The 22,776-nt window shown below is 39.2% G+C and overlaps 2 protein-coding genes across 2 annotated transcripts; both read right to left on the bottom strand.

The window, feature by feature from the left end:
- Positions 1-687: 687 nt before the first annotated feature.
- sdcbp2 (syndecan binding protein (syntenin) 2) lies at positions 688-13,622 on the bottom strand. Its single transcript, XM_077610495.1, has 9 exons — positions 13,465-13,622; positions 7,614-7,665; positions 5,649-5,754; positions 3,911-4,011; positions 3,660-3,824; positions 3,405-3,580; positions 2,996-3,167; positions 2,703-2,794; positions 688-2,517 (listed from the first exon to the last, which is right to left on the bottom strand). The coding sequence occupies exons 2-9, from the start codon at positions 7,662-7,664 to the stop codon at positions 2,463-2,465; spliced, it is 918 nt and encodes a 305-aa protein (XP_077466621.1). The 5' UTR covers position 7,665; positions 13,465-13,622; the 3' UTR covers positions 688-2,462.
- Positions 13,623-15,627: 2,005 nt separating this feature from the next.
- Positions 15,628-21,124, bottom strand: nsfl1c (NSFL1 (p97) cofactor (p47)). Its single transcript, XM_077610460.1, has 9 exons — positions 20,969-21,124; positions 19,915-20,015; positions 19,375-19,452; positions 18,067-18,232; positions 17,897-17,992; positions 17,437-17,546; positions 17,218-17,355; positions 16,657-16,827; positions 15,628-16,535 (listed from the first exon to the last, which is right to left on the bottom strand). Exons 1-9 carry the CDS (start codon positions 21,119-21,121, stop codon positions 16,373-16,375), a joined length of 1,176 nt encoding a protein of 391 aa, XP_077466586.1. The 5' UTR covers positions 21,122-21,124; the 3' UTR covers positions 15,628-16,372.
- Between the last annotated feature and the right edge of the window lie 1,652 nt (positions 21,125-22,776).

Below are 22,776 nucleotides of genomic sequence, written 5' to 3'. Positions count from 1 at the left end.
TTTCTATTATTAAATGATATGGTTAAATTAATATCACTATAATTATTGCAACACTAACTTTCCCCCAAAAAATATTTATAATCAAAGAAATACGTGTATTTTATGTATATTCATCTGAACAAATTTTAAAAAGGCATTACTGTCTACTCTACAAGGTTTCTTATCAATATCCTCACATTGATACATTGTTACCTCCAGTATTTTCCATCCCATAATGTATCGAGACTGGTTCTAGGAAGAGTGTATAGTCAATGTTATAAATGTCATTTCATTTGCTCATTTTTGTCTGATACTGTGCTTATGAATGTCCAGTATTTACACACAATACCTACTATATCAATGTACTGTTATACTTTTCACTTCACTGAATACATCCAATGGCCATGCATAGAGATTTTAAAGAGGAAAAACATGTATCTAACAAGTAAAACTGATTTGCAAAACTGTGTGGAGTAAAACAAAGACAGACGTAGGAGATCCATTCAAAACCAAAACTTCCAGACATTAAAAAAGCATGGAGAAAACTTTTGTTATTGTCTCCTGTGTGATCATTATCACTCAAGCATTCAGACTAATGAATCATTTAGATGCTTTTGATTGTGGTCAAACATCAACCTGTAAATTTTTTCTGTCTGTTTTTTTTATGTGCATAAATTACTGAACAGTGTCGTTAAAAACAAGAAGAAGTGAACAGAGGGGCTGTTTATTTGTTTTATAATAGTATTATCTTGGTTACATTCATATATAAACTTTTAATACAGAATGCGAAGGATATTTATCAGATTGCATACTCGGTACATCAGGAAAGGATACATGCACCCAAAAAGGAGCAACTTAACAGAAGTGTTTTTTTTTGTTAAAGAACATGAGCTGAATGCTGCTTACTTCCACTGTGCTTTTCAGTCAGGAATAGGACAGGACAGCCAAAGAGGAGAAAAAAGAAAGCTCTGTAATCCAATATCAATTCAAAAGGTTGATATTTTTCATCTAATTTGAGCAGCTTCTCATGGGGAACATCAAGATGGTGGTTTTGTTTACACGAAGCACCGCACACACGATTTCAACAAATACAAAACAAACGGGTTTTGAAATGCGAACAGGAAAGTTAACCTATATTCAAAATAAGGTCGTGGAAAGTGCACTTAGTAGGTCCACCCAGCACATACCCGGCCCCTGACAATGTTTTACTGCAGATCCTCTTGGGCAATGGCCATAGAAACTATCGCACAATGGCTCTAGCTAAAACTTGCGAATTTTGTACTGTTTTGGGAACGCGCAAGACTTTGCTCCCATCACTCCCATGCCAAAATAGCTAAGCTAACCCCGTTGTGTACTTTGAGTATTGCTCAAGCAGGCAGCGTACATCTTTATGGCTGTGAATCCATGGACAACACTAAATCGGCTACAGCACATATGCTAACTGAGGCGTGACTCTATAGTGCCAGTTGGACATATCCTTGTAAAAATGCTTCTAAAATTTAAACGCACCATGTCTAACGCTATGCATCATAAACTGGGGAAACTGCAAGCTTGCAGTAGAAGTTCTTACTTGCTAATATGAATTTACATGTATTTTCATCGTGTAGCTCTATATAACATTCTCTCTACGTGGTATTGACTAATAATTTTCTTTTGATTGATACAGTATCTCAGAAATACCAAGTGTGATGATTTTTCTTAAGATTTGCCCTTCAAATTAACTCATTTGTACTCCCTATTAAAACCATGAATATGGAAGTGAAAATTGTGAATGGGGCGGCTTATACGCGAGAAGTTGTAAAATTTAGCGATTTTAAGGCAATTTTAAGGGTGCGGCTTATATGCGATATACGGTACTAGCTTTTTAGCAAAGTCTACTGTACAAGACTCTTGAGAGATCGTGTCTCATTCCTAAATATTTTAAAATCCATTTCAAGTCAACTTATGTCCATGCAAACGCAGCTGCCTGTCAACACTCATTTCTGAAATGTTACGCCTTTAAATACAAAACGCCAAATCTACTGGCTGTACTGACCAAACAAAAACACCTAGGATCCAACCAGTTTTAAGCGAGCACAGATCTCAAGTGTGCATAAGTCGGTGGGGCTCAGGCGGCTGATTGTTACAGCATCTTGGACGGCGGGGTGGAGGGATTCAAATGAAATAATAACGATCGTCTCCCTTGGGAAGCGGAAGCTGCGGAAATTTGTTTGCGTTGCTTAAAAAACGCCAAAATATTGTGGTTCTCGGTTTGGACAACATATATCTTTGTTTGAAAGACTGCCGCTCTCAGAAGCGGAAGAATCGTAATGAAAACATTGAAATAAAATGACCATTAAAAAAGATTGAAAGATAAAAACCAAGGCAATGTGAGATTATGTTGCTAAATGAAGGCATTAATGATACAGGAGACAGAAAGAAACAGACATAGGAAGGCCAAAAAAAAAAGAGGAGACAGATGGATTGGTGTGCCACTCTGACCTTCACACCTCTGGAATGGAGTGATCCATGGCTGACTTCAGGAGGCTGGTGGACATCCTGGAGGAAAAAATGAAAAAAAAAAATAATGCATGATTCTGGACGTTCTTTAGGAACTTGACAAAAAGCAGACAGTCATATTACTAAATCACAGAAGGAAAGGAGGAAAACAGACAACAAAAACAGCCTTTTGGACATTGTGAGTCATGCAGCTGTATTCTGAATGGCTTCAATTGACAGTGTACCTCTTAATCATGTGCTCGTAGATGAACTTGGGCATGATGGTGATGGTCATGGCGGTTGAGGATGTGTTCAGGATATCCTTAATCTGGGAATCCTAGATAATACAAGATTCTTATTAAAAACATGTTGCGTAAATGCAGAATATACAGCGAGTAAAATGATGATCGACTTCCACTGTGAAAACAATGGTAATGTTAACGCAGGTATAGCAAAAGATAAAAATAAATAAGTATAGTGGTGAACTCCATCAGACGAGTTTGATGAAGATGCTTTTGAATGTACTTGTGCGGCTCACCTTGAGTCCAATAACATTCTGTCCGTTGACCTCACAGATGTAATGCTCAGTCAGTAGGCCGTTGCGGGCTGCGGAGCCATCCTTGACCAAAGATGTGATTTTACCAGACTTGTAGATGAAGCCCACGTGACCCGAGCTGTCTTTGTGCATGGTGATAGTGCGCTGAAATGGCCTGGTGTGGAAAACAGACACACACAGACACGCAAACACATTTTGTAGGATTTTTGACTCGGGATAGTTTGACAGATGGGCTAAAGACGGCGAACACTACTTCTGCTTTTAGTTGAATGTTTTTTTAGACTAAACCTATGTAAACAGAAATACCTGATGGAGCGATAGAAAGTGTTTTCTTGCCTTCTAAAAATAAATCAAAAATTAAAAAGAATAAATAAAAACAGTCTAGCCTCACCTGTCCCGGACCACAAGCTCAATGCGGGTCTCTGCTGCAGCCTTCAGGGCCTTGTGGGCCTTATCAATACTCCACCCGGCACAGTTCTGGCCATTGATTTGAAGAACCTGGTCGCCAAAGCGCAACCCAGCCAGGGAAGCGGGGGAATTGGCCTGCACCAGCTGGATAAACACTCCCTGAGACGCAAATAGATAAAGATTACATCATCATATTAAATCAACCTTTGACATCAAAACGTTCCACAGGTTGACTCACGTTGTCAATTGCCCTGAGACGCAGTCCGACCTTGCGGTCTTGGTCTTTACAAAGAATAATTTCTCGGAGCCCTTGACGGACCTCGGCCCTCCTAATTCCAATGTCTGACCCCGTCACGGGACAGACCATTCCTCCGACACCAGAGTAGGATGGTACTGCTACTTCCTGTGGAAGGGAGGTGTGTGTGTACGTGGGGATGGTTGTTAGGGGTTCAAGATGTCTGATATCGACAAAACATGCCCCACGCTTACATTGTTGGTCGCAGGCAACAAGGCCAAGTTCTTCTGGACCTCATCACTGTTGAGGCTCAGGCCCATGTACTCTCCAAGGTCCTCCAGATTTGGATACAACGCTTCAAAAGTGAAAACAGAATAGGACTGAGTCACATTGTTTGGCTGTGCGGAATACAAAAATAGGCCCGAGATCATCTCTGAAAATGCCAAAACACTACCATTTCTTCTTCCCAACATTTAGATTGCATAGAATTCCTATTACCTGGCAGCCACCCTTTAAAAGCCTAATAGTTCCCTCTACTGGCAGCCTTGATTATGGTCACATAAAATTATGAAACTATATATTTCCATATTAGTTTAAATTTTGTCCCATTTTTTTTTCATAATCCGTCAAATTGAAACACAACTTGAAATATTTGACTCATTTCTTTATGTGGCTATGCTAGATTTATTAGTACCTATCTGTAGATGGGATTATAGTGTTACTTTAGCAAACAATGTTTTTCAGTGTTAGCAAGATTCATATTTTATTTCATATTTTGGTCAAGTTTGGCTTTATGTAATCTGATCTGTACCTTTCTGTGCTTCAAGGAAAAAAACGTATTTTGAAAGGTTCCATTTAAGTTCGCATGGTCTCTAAGGTTGAAGTGACCTAAAAAGCTATGGAGGGACGGCCCCCACATACATATAAGCATGCCTGCTATCTGTTATTTTAAAATGTAGTCTTATCCTCCCACGTTTGCTCTGTCGGTTGGCGAGCAGGGAAGACTGTGCGTTATATCCACTCTGTCATATAGTGGTGCTCGTGCATTCTCGTAAACTAGATCCTTGATCTCTTGTAACACTTGTGCTATTGAAGGGGCCCTTAAATCATTTAAAGGAAACTTGGTGTTTGACTGGATAAACACAAGGCACAACGCAGCAATGTTTTCCAAGGGGTTTTACGTAAAGAGATTTTTCTTCTTCACCTTCAATGTTGCTGGCCAATCCTGAAAACGCAACTGAAGAAATGCTGATGAGTCATCCTAAACTCCCACACATGCCACACATAGCTTCCAATTTGTGCTCGCTCTTTCATGACTATAATCCATGTTGTTGTGTTTTCCTGTCATCCTCTTAAAATATTCAAGTCAACCTGCTCCAATAAACACATCATGTGACTTCATCTATATTACTTGCAACTTTCACTTCCTCTTCCAATCATTCTTCCGACAAACTTGAACTCCATCCAACTCCCTCCTACACCCCCAGCAAGCCTCTTCATCCACCTCTTTCCCCTTAAACAACCTCCACCTCCCTTTCCTCTCTCTTTTTATTCAAAAAAGATCCCATCCCAGCCGAGCACAACAGCCCAGGGCCCATCGCCATGGCGACTCACAGCTTGAAGAGGGTAAATACAAAAGACCCGACGCCCGTCAGCCTCAAGAGAAGGCACGTAAAAGAGGTGGAAGAGGTCGAACTCAAAACTTCTGTCACTAGACTATCCTACATAACACACGTACCATAGCTAGCAAGATTATGAATGCGTTGAACTTGGTAGCCTTGATTAAAAAATGTAATTGTACGGGTAAAAAGAGCAAAAATACCAATTAAACCATGGCATTTTTAAACCTTAATGAGATGAAGCACAGAGAATTTAATATTGCAACTGCAGTGTTTTTATGCAGGGCCATTTTTTGCTTGATTCCTTAGTTGAATAAGGGAGGTTTCAATGGATTCTCATATCGAAAGTATAGAAGCTACATATGAAACTTACAAGAGGAAGGCATCCCAGCGGTCGCAGGCGGCGGCTGGTCAACTCCCTCAGTGATGGCTGGCATGGCAGCGTTGGTGGTGGTTGTCTGGGCGATTTGGGCCTGGGCCTAAACAAAAACCAGAGTGAGCGGTCAAAAGCCCAGGGATACTGCTGTTCTTTAATTTGTTATTCCTAATAATGACCACGTGACAAAAAAAAATACAACAATTCGTAAATAAACTCAAAGAGAAGCACAGAACCTGCCCCCGTCGCCGTCTCGACTACAACAGAAGTCGCAACATGTAGAAAATAAATCAGACAGCTAGGCTATAGTTATTGAACAGTTATGGATCCATTAGCATCGGTGCAATGCATATAGAGATGGCAAACGAGAGGATAAAAAAAAAACAGGTACGTAGTACATTATTCAAGAGGTTTGAGTGCACTTTATTGGCTTTTTAATTTCTGACGTTGCCAGATGGATTCTCATTCGTGGTGCGTTTCAAACTATTGCTTTCGGTACTCGGACGTTTCGTCGAAAGACGTTTGGTCCCCGGATGTTTCGTCGAAAGACGTTTGGTCCCCGGACGTTTCGTCGACCGGACGTTTGGTAGAACGGACGTGTGGTAGAACGGACGTGTGGTAGAACGGACGAGTGGTAGAACGGACGAGTGGTAGAACGGACGTGTGGTAGAACGGACGTGTGGTAGAACGGACGTTTGGTAGAACGGACGTTTGGTAGAACGGACGTTTGGTAGAACGGACGTTTGGTAGAACGGACGTTTGGTAGAACGGACGTTTGGTAGAACGGACGTTTGGTAGAACGGACGTTTGGTAGAACGGACGTTTGGTAGAACGGACGTCTGGTAGAACGGACGTTTGGTCGCCGGGTTGTTACTGTTGAAACCAGCTCTCAAAATTATAATCATGAGAGAGAGAGTGAGTTTAATATCTAAATACAGACACTCCTCAACTTACGAACGCAATTGGTTCCGAGCGATTGTTCATAAGTTGAATTTGTTTGTAAGTTGATTTAGTGCTATATTTTGTATTATAATGTATGTTTAAGGCCTATATAAGTATATTGAAGGTTTATATAAGTGCATTTGTATGTTTAAGGCTTGTATAAGTAACACGCATTGGTTTGTACTGAAAAAAAAAACAATTTAATAAAATGGAGAGAATATGTACAGTACTGTAGAGAGAGAGATAGATTTATGTATTAGAAACTGGCCAAAAGAAGCGACCTAATGACGATTGCACAGTTTTCTTCTTTTTTTCATCATAAATGATGCAGTAGCACTGTATGGCATCATTCAATTGATTTGCAAACTTTGTGCAACGTTCAATATTTGGGTCCTGCTGCTCGATCTTTCTGTTTATAAATGGTACTGAATGTGCAACGCTCACCACTTTCTGACGCGCATCAAGCTTCGTTATTATTGCCACTCGTTTCAAATGAAATGGCTTGCCTCTTCCTTGCAACTCCCTCAATAGAAGCCTTTAGCTTTTTACCAACCATATTCAATATTGGATGCATGAGATATTTAATGATACAAATGAAAAAGGTTCTTTGCACACTGGAGATACATTCACGCACTTCCGCATTGCAACGAAGAAGGTAGATGCTGGGTGAGCTGAGCTCTCACAGCGCCAGGCGTCGGTATTAGCGGCGGAAAGAAGTACTACTCCGAAAAAGACGCGAAATACAAAATTGGACTACCGAACATTTTTGGACTTAAACGCAATTTGCAGACATGTTCGTATGTACCGTTGTTCGTAAGTTGAATGTTCGTAAGTAGAGGAGCGTCTGTATCTAATATCAAAAGATCAACAGTAAACTCTCTGTCATAATTTGACAGCGAGCGAACCCGGCTACCAAACGTCCGGTCGACCAAACGTCTTTCGATGTAACGTCCGGTCACGATTGCTTTCAAATGACTTCAGTCACACACAAAAAATGTAACATGAGGGTGCACATCTTACCCGCATCACCTTGTCCACCTTTAGGTCTTCGAGAGATGGATAAAGAGACATCCTGCGTGAAAGAACCACAGGAGCATTAATACTCAGGGTACAAAGAAGCAAGATAATAGGCCAAACGTTACAGTTAAAACGACTATTTGATTAGAAAAACTCTAGGACGTCTTGTTTTTCAGATTGCAGTTGTATTTGTTGTTTACACATCATGTAAAAAAACAAAAATTGCAGCTCGGTGCTCATCTTGAATGTCTCAACAGAAAATACAGAGACATCCAAATGCGTTCGTGACAGTTGAGACCAAAACCAATCTTGAGCGTGACAACTCTCATGCGCACATACAGAAAGAATCGCTACTCCCCAGTTGCACGCGAATTGACTCAACTTTTCTCTTCAAACTCCAACTGTCTCCACTCCATATCTTGGGAGACAAGGCACCCAATTTGATGGAGCGTCTTGCAACTCATCCTCAGCATCTCTTCATTCAACCAGCTAAACCGAAGCAAATATTCCCCAAGGTGGACTAGACAGAATGTCAAAGCATAGCGAGACTAAGCTTTTAGCTTTGATAGCATTTACCAACATAAAAATACCCCAAAACAAGCCTTGATAAAAAAAAATCCAAGAAATCTGTTAATAGAGTCAAGCGGACCTTGCAGCAAAATCGGGCAGGCTCAATTCTACGACACTAATTCAAGAATATAATTCAGCAATTTGTGCCACTGAGCGCATGACGGAATGTTCCAAGTTTTCCGAGACATTCCAGAAATACACATGGCCATACCCCTGCCCCCTCTTTATTTCTTTGAGCTAGATTAGAACAACCACTGTTGTCATGAACCCTTCATGTCACCATGGGGTGTGAAACTAGGAGTGAGAAGTCAATAGAAGTTTTAGTCTCAAAACAAATGAAGGTCATGCTGAGCCAAAGGTTCTTCTCAGCATTCCAGCAGTCCAAGATGAGTCGCTCTTCATTTGTTTGGTCTAACTAAGGAGCAAGCATTTACATGGTTGCAAGCAGATGTTCTAAAATGACTTTTCTAATGTTAATAAGCTAAGTAAAGCAAAGCATTCCTCATTGCGAGCAAATATATAATAATGTAAGACTAATAACCCTAACACAGTCCAAGACAAACTAGGCTTTAAACTGTGTTTTTTTCATTGTGAAATCACACAGCTTAATATGAAATGCCAATTTAAACCGCTCTATTTGGAAACTAAAACAACACAAACAATGCTAATGCAAGCTTGTACTGCCAATTAGCCAAAAACCATCAAACCCCAATACATAGTCTCTTTCTTGGGTGCTTAAGTTGTTCAAAATGATTTGACTCTATTCAAACAGCCAGCAATAACATGATCATTAAATCATCACCTGCAGTGGGGGGAAAAAACGTAATCGTATTACGGTATAGTTATATTACCAAAATCAAAGTACACCATGAGATAAACTGTGTCTTTGATGATTAGCGCCTTTAAAATGAGGTTAGTACCAGATACTGATCTGGTGTAATACAGACACTCCTCAACTTACGAACGCAATTGGTTCCGAGCGATTGTTCATAAGTTGAATTTGTTTGTAAGTTGATTTAGTGCTATATTTTGTATTATAATTTATGTTTAAGGCTTATATAAGTATATTGAAGGTTTATGTGCATTTGTATGTTTAAGGCTTGTATAAGTAACACGCATTGGTTTGTACTGAAAAAAAAACATTTAATAAAATGGAGAGAATATGTACAGTACTGTAGAGAGAGAGATAGATTTATGTATTAGAAACTGGCCAAAAGAAGCGACCTAATGACGATTGCACAGTTTTCTTCTTTTTTTCATCATAAATGATGCAAACTGTATGGCATCATTCAATTGATTTGCAAACTTTGTGCAACGTTCAATATTTGGGTCCTGCTGCTCGATCTTTCTGTTTATAAATGGTACTGAATGTGCAACGCTCACCACTTTCTGACGCGCATCAAGCTTCGTTATTATTGCCACTCGTTTCAAATGAAATGGCTTGCCTCTTCCTTGCAACTCCCTCAATAGAAGCCTTTAGCTTTTTACCAACCATATTCAATATTGGATGCATGAGATATTTAATGATACAAATGAAAAAGGTTCTTTGCACACTGGAGATTCACGCACTTCCGCATTGCAACGAAGAAGGTAGATGCTGGGTGAGCTGAGCTCTCACAGCGCCAGGCGTCGGTATTAGCGGCGGAAAGAAGTACTACTCCGAAAAAGACGCAAAATACAAAATTGGACTTGCGAACATTTTTGGACTTAAACGCAATTTGCAGACATGTTCGTATGTACCGTTGTTCGTAAGTTGAATGTTCGTAAGTAGGGGAGCGTCTGTATATAGAAAAAGAAATTCAAAGCAGCCAAATATAGCATTAGAAGCTACAATGTTAGTGTGCTTTACTCAGTCTCACCAGAAACTGCGGTGTAAAGCTCTTTCTATTTTCTCGCAGACTAGCTAATGGGGAGGGTGACAACTTTAGACAAAATTGTGTGGGGGTGGGGTCGGTGCACGAACGACACCCACGACGGCAACAAAAAAAAAACAAGTCCCAAGCATAATAGCAATTATTTATTATTAATATATTATTATAACAACTTTTCTCATTTCAAGTAGGAGGGCGAGATTGAAAACTTTAATATTTTTTACTCTGATGGACCGGCACCAGGTGGCTCGTGGACCGGTACCGGTCCACGAACCTGTGGTTGGGGACCACTGATCAGAAAATATCAAAATAATGCTTAACCAGTGAATAATTATTTTCTAATCATGTCAAAATGTATGTCAATGCATGGGGGAGAATTTCAAATATAAGGGTGACGTATAAATGCAACATCACAAGATAAGCAGTTGTCTTTAAGAAGAAGGAAATGAAAGTCAACAGTCAGATGACTGACATTACATGCATATAAACAGGCATGCTGAGGCACGTAGTGAGCAACAACAAGAAATAAAAGAAAAAGTCGACATTTTTACAGAGGGAAGGGTGGTATTATTGTAATTTTGCACACATTTTTAAAATTATTAAATTATTACTAACTAGTAACTGTTCCAGGAAACCACTTGAAAGTAATAATTGGAGCATTGGTAACAAAACATGCACCTTCACTCTGGAAAAAGTACAAAGCCTGAACATTGTTTTTTTTCTGTAAAGAAACCGCCATTTTTTGACAACTAAAGCCCATTTTGGAAGTTCAAAAAGTTGAAACATGAGACATCAGCTCAGGACTACAGAACATACTGTACATGCAGACCCTGACTATGACAACTCTTTCAGGCAGAATAATTCAAATAGGTACAACACTGACAAAAACTGAGATCATAGAATATTAGAAATATTGTGAAAATATAGTATGTTTAACTATGGTGCTGTTGGGCGACTTGTTGTAGCACAAATAAAAGATCACCATGACAACGTCAAAGTTTGTTTGGCTTTACCTGCTTAAGATTCTGCTTCATGACAAGACACCCAATAAATCACAAGTGGATTGAGTCTCAAAAAGAAGTGCATGATTTTGACCATAAACACAACAACGCGACTTCTCACAGACTTGTCTCCTCTTCCACACTAGACCATTGTTTGTCAGACACAGAGGCCCATTTGTCGACCACTCAGTGTTTACTTTCCATGGGGTGTGTTATGTTTTCCCACTTTAAAACCACCCCATCATGAATATGTGCGTACCATAACAAGGAAGTAGCAAAGACACAAAATTTGTGTATTTTGCCTGCTTGTTGATGATGGGAACACGCTTACACTTTTCATATGATCAACCAAATGAGCAGATGCAAACAAGTGGAGATTCTTGTATCTTTAATCTCACCACACTCCAAGGCTGTGTGGTGTTTGTCAAAATCTAATTTATTTCCTCAATTGTGAGTTGCAGTGATCCCTCAAATATCACGGTTAATGCAGACCAGACATGAACGAAAAACCGCAAAGTAGGATCACCCCCATTATTACTACCAGAATACATGTTTTCACGCCTATACAGAAATACAAGAACACAAGTACAATGATCAATTATTAAATATTACAGCTATAACCATATCAAAAGAATGTATTGTATTAATAAATAAGATAATGTGTATATAAAAGAAAATGTAAATACTACCATACACATACAAATAGTTCCTCTCAGCTTGATATAAATCCCAAAAACAGGATAATGGGAGTTTTAGTCCAAGTCCTTTGTCTCCTTGTGGACATGGGTCCGTTGTCCGCAATAATCGAGGGATTACTGTATTAATCTATTTGTTATGGGCTCCAGAATAGCGAGAGCAAGACACTGATGTCTATTGACGGGTCATCAGAGAATTACAACCTCTTTGCTACAATGGAAATGAAGTGTGTATAACAATGTTTATAATTGCAATTTGACAAACAATAATTAGCCCCTGTATGGGATTCGAGACATTCATGCGTAGGTCTGAATTATTTTGGGAAATCCATTTGGTCACAGGATTTCCACGGGACTCCCGTGGGATAGTTGAAAATGTTTTTATTAATCCCATGATTGGGACATTACGGGAATAAGATTCAACGGGAGGGGGCGGGAACGCATTAATAGATTATGATTTTTACTTGTGTTGTTGTTCATGTTGTCAATTTGATTTCTACTGCATAAAATTTAAAATGAATAATCCACTGACTTTTCTAACGACAAATTTAAAGATGTAAGGGAAAAAAAACAGGAATGTGATGGGAATAATTTCAATCTGAGATCAGGAGTCAAATCAGGAGTGGGAAAGGATGGGATTAACCTTTTTTTCTGGTTCGGGTTTGGGACGCAATGGGAAATTTTCTCTCTAATCCCTCCCGGTTCATACGCTAGTCTTTTGAAGAATTTGTTTTAGTGGACAAAAATCCCTTTGGTAAAAAAATATACAGCATTTACTGTATAAATAAAAGAAGTATACATATATTAATTACATCGTGTTTCAGTGCTATTTGACAAATAGTCACTGCTAGTCCTTCTATAGTTCAAATAGATTTGACACCCGTTACCGTAAATGGAATTTATACCAATAAAGTGGATGATCAATTCCTGAGCTCCATGGAAAGAAAACACATTGGGTTTAGGTGAAAAAAATAAAAAATAAAAAGCTGAGGAGAAAAAAAACATCAACATTTGCTAAACAAAAATTTTGGCATCAGTGTTAGAAAATGTTACAAGAGGATTAACTTCAGTAAACCCAAACATACTGTGGGTTGTTACAAAACTCAGGCCCTCTTGGAGCTTTGCTAGGAAAATGGGTGGGGGGTAGTCAAGTTGTGACTGAAATTCTCCCAAATAGCCTTTCCCCCCCAAAAAAAATGATCATGCTTTTTTACCAGCTACTTTATACTTTCAAACACAAGCACGATGTCATAAACTTGGAAACCAGAATTGCTGTCATACATAGGAAATACAAACAGGAAGTCTTAGCGTTCATATTGAAATACATTACATATAACTGACTACCACATCTTTAACCCAACCTTCGTACAATAATCGCGTTAAAGATTCACACATGGTTTATGATATCTCATGCGGAAAAAAATGATTGTCATCGTCATATGATAAGTTACGAAATTTATTAACGGTAAATCAGGTCGTAGCGAATCATTAATAACGACTACCGTTTTCCCTTGCAAATTCTTAAAATGACTAATTTTGTTATGTGTTGTATAGTGGTCAGGAATGAAAGCGATCCATTTATACATGTCTTTCTTTGTCCCGAAATAGTGACGCACAAACACGGCAGTTAGCATTTAAGGCTAGCCAAGACTGGAGAAACAAGGGTGGGGGTAAGGTAGCGCTTTTCATCACCAAACGTTCAAATTTAGACGCTTACCTGTAACGTGGTGGTCTTAAGTCGACTTTTTTGCGTTTAAAAGGGTCTCGGGTGGAGGTTCTGATCAGAATATGAATGAAAAATATTTGGTTAACCTCGGTCTCGTCTTGTCGTTGATTTCTGAGGGGGGATTCTGGAAAGTGATGCTTCTTCACATGCCCCGCCCACACATTACGTGTCACATGACTTTTTTTTCCCACTTTTTTAAAACGAGAAATAAAATTCAAAAAAAAAAAGTAGAAAAGAGGTTAGAAATATATTTGTTAATTATTCTATTAGTCAAACAATTTAAAAAATTAACAACCTCCCCAAAATAACACCCACTAATAGTCAAATAGGTATCATTTATCAAGAAAGAAACTCACATGCATATAAAAAAAACTCACTCAACATCTTTTCAACTCAAAACAAAATGATAAAATAAGGGTAATTATATGATACATTTGCATGCGTGCGAATAAAGGTTAGCTGCCAATTCTTTAATTGAGGAATCCGACGCAGGGGGCGGAGTTTTGGCAGGTCTGCTGGCATATGATAGCACAGGTGACAACTTTTTCCTAATGTCATACGTTCCTGATCCTATCTCATGTACGAATCATGGGATGTCTCTCATTTTTTGAACTGCTTTATCCTCACTAGGGTCGCAGGGGGTGCTGGAGCCTATCCCAGCTGACTTCGGGCCAGAGGCGGGGGGTAATTTAGTGTCCAATCAGCCTGGATGTCTTTAGAATGTAGGCGGAAACCAGAGTACCCAGAGAAAAACCACAGAGGCCCAGGGAGAACATGCAAACTCCACACAGGTGGACCAACCTGGATTTGAACCCAGGTCTCTCACTGTTAGGCCGACACCCTAACCACTCATCCACCGGACCGCCCTCGTGGGATGTTATTAGTGAAATATATGCAAAACAACAGAATGCATGAATATTTATGGACCAATGAGAGTTGGACAAGTATTGTATATTGACCTTGATTTTAGGAATATACTGATATTCCCCCTGGTTACAGCTTTTGGCTATGAAATTTTAAATGTATGTAGATTAAAGACATTTTTAGGGAGATACCCACCCCCCATGGAGGTTCCCAGCAAGAAGCCCAATGAAATCATCTAAATGAAATAGTTGCTTCCTACACATGACGTCTTTCTGAGCTTCATGGTGGGTGTTTACATTCACAGCCATTGGCTCGTGACCAATATCCTGTTTCTTGTTGAATTTCAAGGTTTCTTTGTTTTTCCTGAATAGCGGAGGAGCCGCACAGGATATGACGTACGTGTTACGTAAATTGAAGTTAAAAGGGAGGTTAGAGGCTTTGGGATGGAATCATCACAAACGAGGCTATGTTACATCTTCCTAAAGCATGAAGGCACTTGTGTTGTAGTAAGAGATGAGATCACATCACTTTTTGACTACTAATTAGAATCACTATTATATAATATATATATGAGCTAAACCATCTGGTAATTACACGCAAACAACACCACCAGGTACTTGGGCTCACATTTGCAATGAACCCAACTAAAAGGTTCTAATGTGGACATTTTTGGAGAAGACTGGAAATTCAAAGCCAGAAAGAGCAACTTCAACAAAATTGTTAGAAAAAGAAACATAAAAGGAGACTCTCTACATAAGGAATTATAAAAGCAAGCCCATTTCAAAGTCACCACTGGAGCACATTATTAAGGTGAAGAGATGGGCCAGGTCATTCATAGAAAAGGATAAAACAGTACAAATGTGGCTGGGAAATGTGTATAATACTTGGTGTATATTGATTGATGACATCTAATTTAATAATACACCACCAGTCCCCCCTTTAAGGTAGTTTTCCTTCCAGCGCATGCAAAACAAGGCAATGTATTTTAGGCTACAGCATCTTTATAATGTATTGAACATAAAAACGAAAAAAGTCAATTTTACCACCAACAGGTGTTTCATTTTCCATTGCCACAAATAATGTTTGCAATGATTCCTTTCAAGAGCCTCAAAAAGGATTTCAAGTTTTACATTAGGCTGTCAGAACAATACTACTTTTAAAAATAAGGAAACCAGCATCCACTCTTTTTAAATAAATATACTATAACCAGTTATAAGTGTGTATGGACCTTAAAGAAACAAGCATAAAATTTCACATTACCCTGTATTGCAAACATTTTCCAGACGGATCCAAAATACAGTATGGAATTTATTTCTATAATCACATGGACAATTTCCAGATATCTCCAGGTATTTCCCAACAATTTGGAAAACACCGGACCCTCGCATCTTAACACTCTTAACACACCAACCATAAAAATGGATCTTTTCTCAGAGGTCCAAACATTTGCCCCGGGATGCATAGATGTCCACCTTTTACAGCTACAACCCAGTGTTTAATTGCTAGATTATGTTCTCTTGTTGCTTTAACCATCAGTTTGTATGAATAAAACAATAACTAAAAAAACATTAAAATAAAAAAGTGGGAAACGTGACTTGTTGAGGGACATCTTGTTGCACTATAAATAAAAATGGGTGGTGATGGTGGTGGTCATTAGCAATTTGGAGATGTTCTGGCTCAGGGGTCCTAGATTTGTGGGGCTTAAGATAATTGTCAGTTTACTCCAGATAAGGAAATCTAACCACAATACGGCCCATAGTATACGTATAACCAAAAGACTCAATTCTGTCACTTTACTAATTTGCACCATGTAGATGTAAAAACTGGAAAATCGGCAACATCTCCTCTTCTGATGTCAGTGTGGATGATGACACATTGATGCCGGGAATCATGAATTTTACAAAACAAAAATGAGAAATTAAGAGGTCCAAACAGAAGTCTGTGTCTCCTCCTCCCCAGGAAGGGAGGGGCAGCAGGTTTCAAGGGTCAGAAATGTGACCGCCGGGGGTTCGGGCGGGCGTCTTGGCTACCGCCCTCATTGTAGCTGCTGTACAATGACGGCGTTGAGGAGGTTGGCCTGAACCAGCGTCTGGCTCTCGTCCACCAGCTCTTTGTTCGGGAAGGTGGTCATCAGGACAAACGCTCTGGAAGCCATGGTGGGCCGGGCCGTCACCACAAACCTCCGCAGGTCCGACACCCTGGTGGGTGCAGAAAAGGCACGATTGCATCAGAGCGAGTACTAGATCCGATGTCTTTAGCAATGGGTAGCAATTACTTTTGAGACAGATTATGATTTGATAGATGGACGGGATATGATACCTGTGAGAGTGGTTGAACTTTTGAATCAGCCTGCCACCATCTGCCAGTCGGATCTGGATGCTAGTGACGGGCTGGGATGTGTCCAGTCTCACCGAGGCACTGGCTTGGGCTTCGTTGGCTGCCTGGTCCTGCTGAGAGGTGGGAGGAGGTGAAACCAACTCCGGGGCAGCGCTGGGAGAAGAAATCAAACCATCAACACCACATTTGTTTCTTCGTTCAGCCATTAAGTAGCATATTAATAAAGTCTTTCCATTTTCAATTTACAATTAAAAAAACTATCTGATATCGACAATAAAACCATTCGTCACTGGGTCATACTAATACAGTAATCCCTCAAATATCGCGGGTTCTCGACATCGCAGATTTTTAGTAAAGTATTTTTTTTTTGTAAATAGGGGTGATCCTACTTTGCGGTTTTTCGTTTATCACGGCTATGTCTGGTCTACATTAACCGGGATAATCGGGGGATTACTGTACGCATCAGACTGCTTGCGCCATGAATAAATAACAATTTTAAATACAAGCGAATGAAACAACAAATGAATTGCTCCTGCAGCTCACCTTCCGAGTTTTTGTCCCTCCCCTCCAAAGGCTTTGAAAGCTATTTTGGGTTTGCTGAAGTCCTCGTCCCTGTGGTCCTCCATGTCTAGGTTGACCTGGCTGCCCCGAGAACGCTGCCTTAGCTCTAAAGGGATCTCCCTGCAGCACGACATCGAAGAGTCTTAAGGTGCCGAAAGGCTTTTAAACACCCGGAAAAATGTCAACAAAATGAATATTGACCCTCTGCGGATTGCCTCGAGGAAGTGAGCGTTCCCAGGATCGTTGTAGTTTCGGAGTTCGCCATCATCCAAACTAAATCCGGTCTTCCAGAGTTTTAGTACCACGTGCACCTGACGCAAAACAAACAAATGATCAATTCCTTTTAAGTAAGGGTGCAATTTGAACTCGTTAATCATGCTTAATAATTTGCAAATATGTTCTGTGTTATGTTCTGTAACTAGCTTTTCCAATTTGGAAGGATATACTATGTATGATACTTAAGCAAGTGTGTTACTGTGACAATAATCTATAAAACTGAGCTTTTACTGTTTTCCGCAGGCACCCACTTGCTTTACAGTGCCATGGTCATCCGAAATACTTTAAATATTAAACTTGGGTGATTTGCGGTAACTCCTGTGTATGGGTTGATACGAATAAAATGAAAAAGTAAAGAAAAGAAATCACTGCGGCGCCTACTCACATCTTGTAAGGTGTTGGGACCGCGTCTCCCTGCAGAAACATATGTTGATTCCTCCTCGGTAGCTGCTCCGAGCCTGTATCCACCCCCATCAAAGGCCTGGCACACAGGGAAACATGAAAAATATCAAAACAAAACATTTAATGGAGTGGCAAAATCTTGTTATCATTTACTTTAGCTCTACTGGATTCTCCTGCCCCCTTTCCACTTCGCTCCAAAGGCACAGCGCCGTGTTCTCTGGCACCTTTGAACAAATCTTCCACAACATCATTAGGACTCTTCTTCTTAGGAGGCCCTACTATTTGCTGCCCACTGCGCTCGGATCCCCCTGCAAAGAACCTGGAAGGAGGCATATCGGAGGGGGGGTACGAATATGAGCCAACTAAAAGCTTTTTCTCATACAGTAATACCTTGACATACGAGTGCCTCAACATATGCGAAGAAAAGGCGTATGACAATCGATATTAAACACGAAATAATCAAAAAACCTGAGTGGTGTACGCCTGACGGAGCTGGCTCGCCAATACAAGAGGAGCACTCGGACAAGTTGGCATGTGGTCGTGCGTTATCCTATTGTGAGGACAATTTTGTGCGTCATTTTCGTACTATTTTGAAGGGGAGACAAAAGCAAACAACACTAAATGGGTTCCTTTGAAAATCTCCGGTTAAAAGTGAAGGTGAAAGAGAGGCAAAAAGAGCCAAGAAGAAAAGTAAAAAAAATTAAACAATTAGATTTACGTTGACTGTAAGGTAAGATTAAAACTTACTTTTAAGTGTCTGTATCGTAATCTACGTTCATTTAAGTTACATTTATGTTACATTTGTTTATGTTGTTACGACCGCTTTGCCGTGCAAAAAGTGTCTCTCTCTCTCAAACAAAATTAGAATTAAGTTTAGTGTTAGGTTCGATGAACCTTATTTTTGAGTGTCTGCATCGTAATCCAAGTTCATTTAAATTTGTTTATGTTATGACAGCGTTGCCGTGCAAAAAGCCCCCACCCCTCTCTGTCCGTCTCTCTCTCTCTCTCCCCCCGTTGAAATCCGTATAATTTTAGTACTATTAAACACATTTTAGTAATATGAAACCACTAGTTATGTGTTACTTTGTTAATAGATGGTGAATTAGAACAAATAAAACACTTTTTTCCAATCCAAAATCCTGTTTTTGGTGTTTTTTCAGCAGGGTTGGAACGAATTAATGTTTTTAGTTCATTCCAATGGGAAACGTTCGTTTGAATTACGAGAAAATCGACACACGAGCTCGGTCCCGGAACGAATTAAGCTTGTATCTCGAGGTACCACTGTACTGTATTTGAAGATACATCCCTAAACCAATAATTACAGCTTATTTTTGCCATTTTTGGGATTAACAAGTACGTTTAGAGAACTAAATTCATTTCAGCTCACAACTATTTGAAGTTTTCGGAGTGCCAGCCAAGACATATTTGATCACCCATCTTCAATATCACTAATTTACTGACCTCTGACCTTCCTCTTCATCGCTTTCTTCTTCTGCCTCATGCATCAAATCTCTGAATGAGGTCACTCTGTGTTCAGAACTGGCAATGAGGTTGGGGGAAAGGGTTCGTTAAATATGTGCATCTGTACATTCAAAGAGTGCTACTTTGAAGTAACACGGATAGAAACAATATTTTCAGTTTTCGCTACTTAAGCTTTTTTTTAATACATAATCCCACAGAGGCTTATTGTTTAGATACGTTGAGTGACAATCTAAAATGCAAATAGTCAAGTAAATAAAGAAAACGCACGAATGAGATGTGTCTAAACTTTTGGCCATGCTGTACATCACCCTTTTGTACATGATTCAGTTTTTTGCTACACTTTACATTATGATACACAGAATTGAAACAGAATTGTCACATAAAATTAGAGCAAAATTACCATTGTAACAAGATCTCTGACCCAGCTCTCAGACATGTGTACCTGTCTGACATCATGGCATTATCAAAGGATGGATAAAAAAAAATGTATGTTACAAAGAAAGAGAATGTAATTGTAACCTTGGGCCTGTGGATCTGGAAACGGATGAGCCTCCATCAGGGTGAGGCAGGGACACAATGTCATCATCAGTTCCATCCTCAAAGAAACTACCAAGGGCAAGCTGTACCACAGCAGGACAGAAAGATGGTTAGTACTTGTCTCTACAGTTGTGCCAAACTGATTCCCTGGTCAGAAATCAGGGTCAATCACACACAAATTAGCTGGAAAATGTGACATTTTAAAATATTAATTTTTAAGCCATTCTCTGACACAAGAAACAAAAAAGATGTGTTATGATTTTATTGGTAAAAAAAAGAAGAAAAAATAGTTGGCACAAAAAGATATTCAAAACAAAGGTGCTGTCCAAAGATCTATGTGACACAGTGAGAAAGTCACATCAATGATCAAAAGTTAAACCATTTTGTAGGGGAAGCGTCAATGTCCTTAGTTGGTGTATTCATAAAAAATATGATGAATGAATGCACCTTGTTCAGCATTTGGCTGTTGAAAGGTAAAATGTAAATGTATTTTGGGTTGATTGATTCTAAAAAGAACACAAGTTGTAATTTGCCTCTGAGGGAGATGTTATTGAGCCTCTTGGACTTTGACTAGCAACAAGTAGAAGCATAATTCGGGCAAATCATTTAAGGACTCTTACAGAAAAATAAAGATCACAATATTAAAAAAAAGGTTATGATGAGCGAACGCGTACATCACCACCTCAGCTTTGTGACATGACATGAACTTTAAATACCGTCATCACACGATCAAAGCACCCTGTCGATTGCGTTGCAGGTTAATTCCAGCTACCCAGAATGCAAAATGTTTCCTGTGTCGCTAAAATACGAAATGTTAAGAATCTGTGTGTAATGCTCAATAACTCACAATTTGCCTTTTCGACAACAGCCGCGGTGTTCATGACAGCGAAAGACTCGCGGCTATTGTCAGCGAGTGACTTGCATAAATAGCCGGTAACAGATGCTAATATTAGCCAGATAGCTAAGATGGTCGCGATCGTCGTTTTACATCTCACGGATCATCACGACCCTGAACCTATCGGGCTAAAACTCGTACCTGTAAATTCCAACCAGCGGATTCCAAGAAGAAGCGAGCCCGCTCCTCGTCAACATCAGTAACAGCTACGAACTCCCGGACTGACTCCTCTTGACTCGCCATTTTGCTTTGCGTGTCGACACTGCTTCCGCTTCCGGTCAAGAAACAAAACATAAAATGAAGTTCCTACTTTGTTCTAATTAACGCGTTGCAATCACATTGGAAGAGGCCAACAAAATTCACTGCAACGCAGTATGATATTTGTCTTTTTAAATAGTCAGTACTCACAATTTATTTATTTCAAGTTGTTTTTTAAATTATTTTTGCTTCTGTGCTGCAATCATATGTTTGACCACGAGATGGTAGTGTCCCTCACATGAAAGGCAACTCTCGTACTCGTCTTTATATTAAAAATGTATATGACAAAGACATTTACTCGTAGTGTATGTCTTGTCTTGCGTTATTGTCATTTTCATCCATCCCACTCGAGATCTCAGTCTGACATAACCTGACTTGCCATTGTCCCAAATTCGATTAAAAATGTCATTAAAAGTACAATATGGGTCCAGAGAGTGGTGACTTATTTTCCCTTTCTTTCTAAAATGAACCACTGTCAATCATGTTATGCTTATTACCTTCTTTTTTTTTAAATTGCAAATTCCCCCTTCAAATTAATGCGGCATATGGGTGTTATTAGAGCTCGCAACTCAACGCTTTCATTTAATCCCATCCCATCTCATCCCTGTTTTAGATTAGGAATCTTCTTAAACCGCAATCCTCACTAGTTCCACATTTTATCTCAGTTTTTAATCCCCCTATCACTTTTTAAGTGTAATACCCACCTTTCTAACACATAAGAGGTTTAGTCATTTATGTTTGAATTCTTTTGAGAAATGCACCCAAAAAATATCAAATTCCACTTGAGGAAAATATTTCTCCAACTTTCCACTGTGACTATAAGTGCTGTAATTTGTCTATAAAATTGAAATAAGTACAAAAAGATTGCTGTCTGTAGTAAGCATGTTTTAGCTGGAAAATTAAAATTGTAATATTACAAGATTAAAGTTGTTTTCTTGCTAAACGTGAACCAGAAATTGTTTGTATAGATAAAGAAAACTTTATATATCAATGTGAACAGAATATGTGAGATGAAACAGGATTTATTTCCAACAAAAGTTTCTGAGGAACGTGTGAGGAAGAGACACTACTAGTATAAACAGGAAAAGGGAAAAGAGGAAGGGGCTTGGCTTATTATCTCTTATCCAAGATCCACCGGTAGTTTGTACACTTTTATTTATTTTTTTGCATATTTTGGGCCAAATATAACAGGCTGCATCTCCATGGCATCCGACAATCACTGCATACAGTTGGCAAGATAAGCAACACTTTTACAGGGCGGTTAAAATCCGTATTGGCTTGGATTCACACTTTTGTACATGGCTCAAAAAATGATATTTTCTTTCAAATGTGTAAATAAGGGAGAATTCATTCAACCACATGCCGGAAAGCTGTCCGATCACAATGGAGGACAGAAAAGTCTGCATTAGGTGTTGACAATTTCCAATTGCCATTTCTCTAAAATGTTTCAAAATCATCATTTTGTGGTTATATACTGCAAGCGATTGAAGAATACTGTACATTTCCATTTGATTCATTTACAGCATTTCCTTTAAACAGGTATTCTTTTTATTCTTAGCCTTGTTATCATGGAGTATTAATAAATCAATCCTTCAAATGAGTACCAATTTGGATTACGAAAAGAGGTCATTTATATGGGAAATTCATAAAATCATTCAAATTTCTGTACATTTTTACATAATGATCCAATG

This window comes from Stigmatopora argus, chromosome 1 (genome assembly GCF_051989625.1).
Source record: "Stigmatopora argus isolate UIUO_Sarg chromosome 1, RoL_Sarg_1.0, whole genome shotgun sequence".
Lineage (NCBI taxonomy): Eukaryota > Metazoa > Chordata > Actinopteri > Syngnathiformes > Syngnathidae > Stigmatopora > Stigmatopora argus.
The sequence above is the reverse complement of the archived record's forward strand: the minus strand, read 5'-3'. Positions and strand labels throughout refer to the sequence as shown.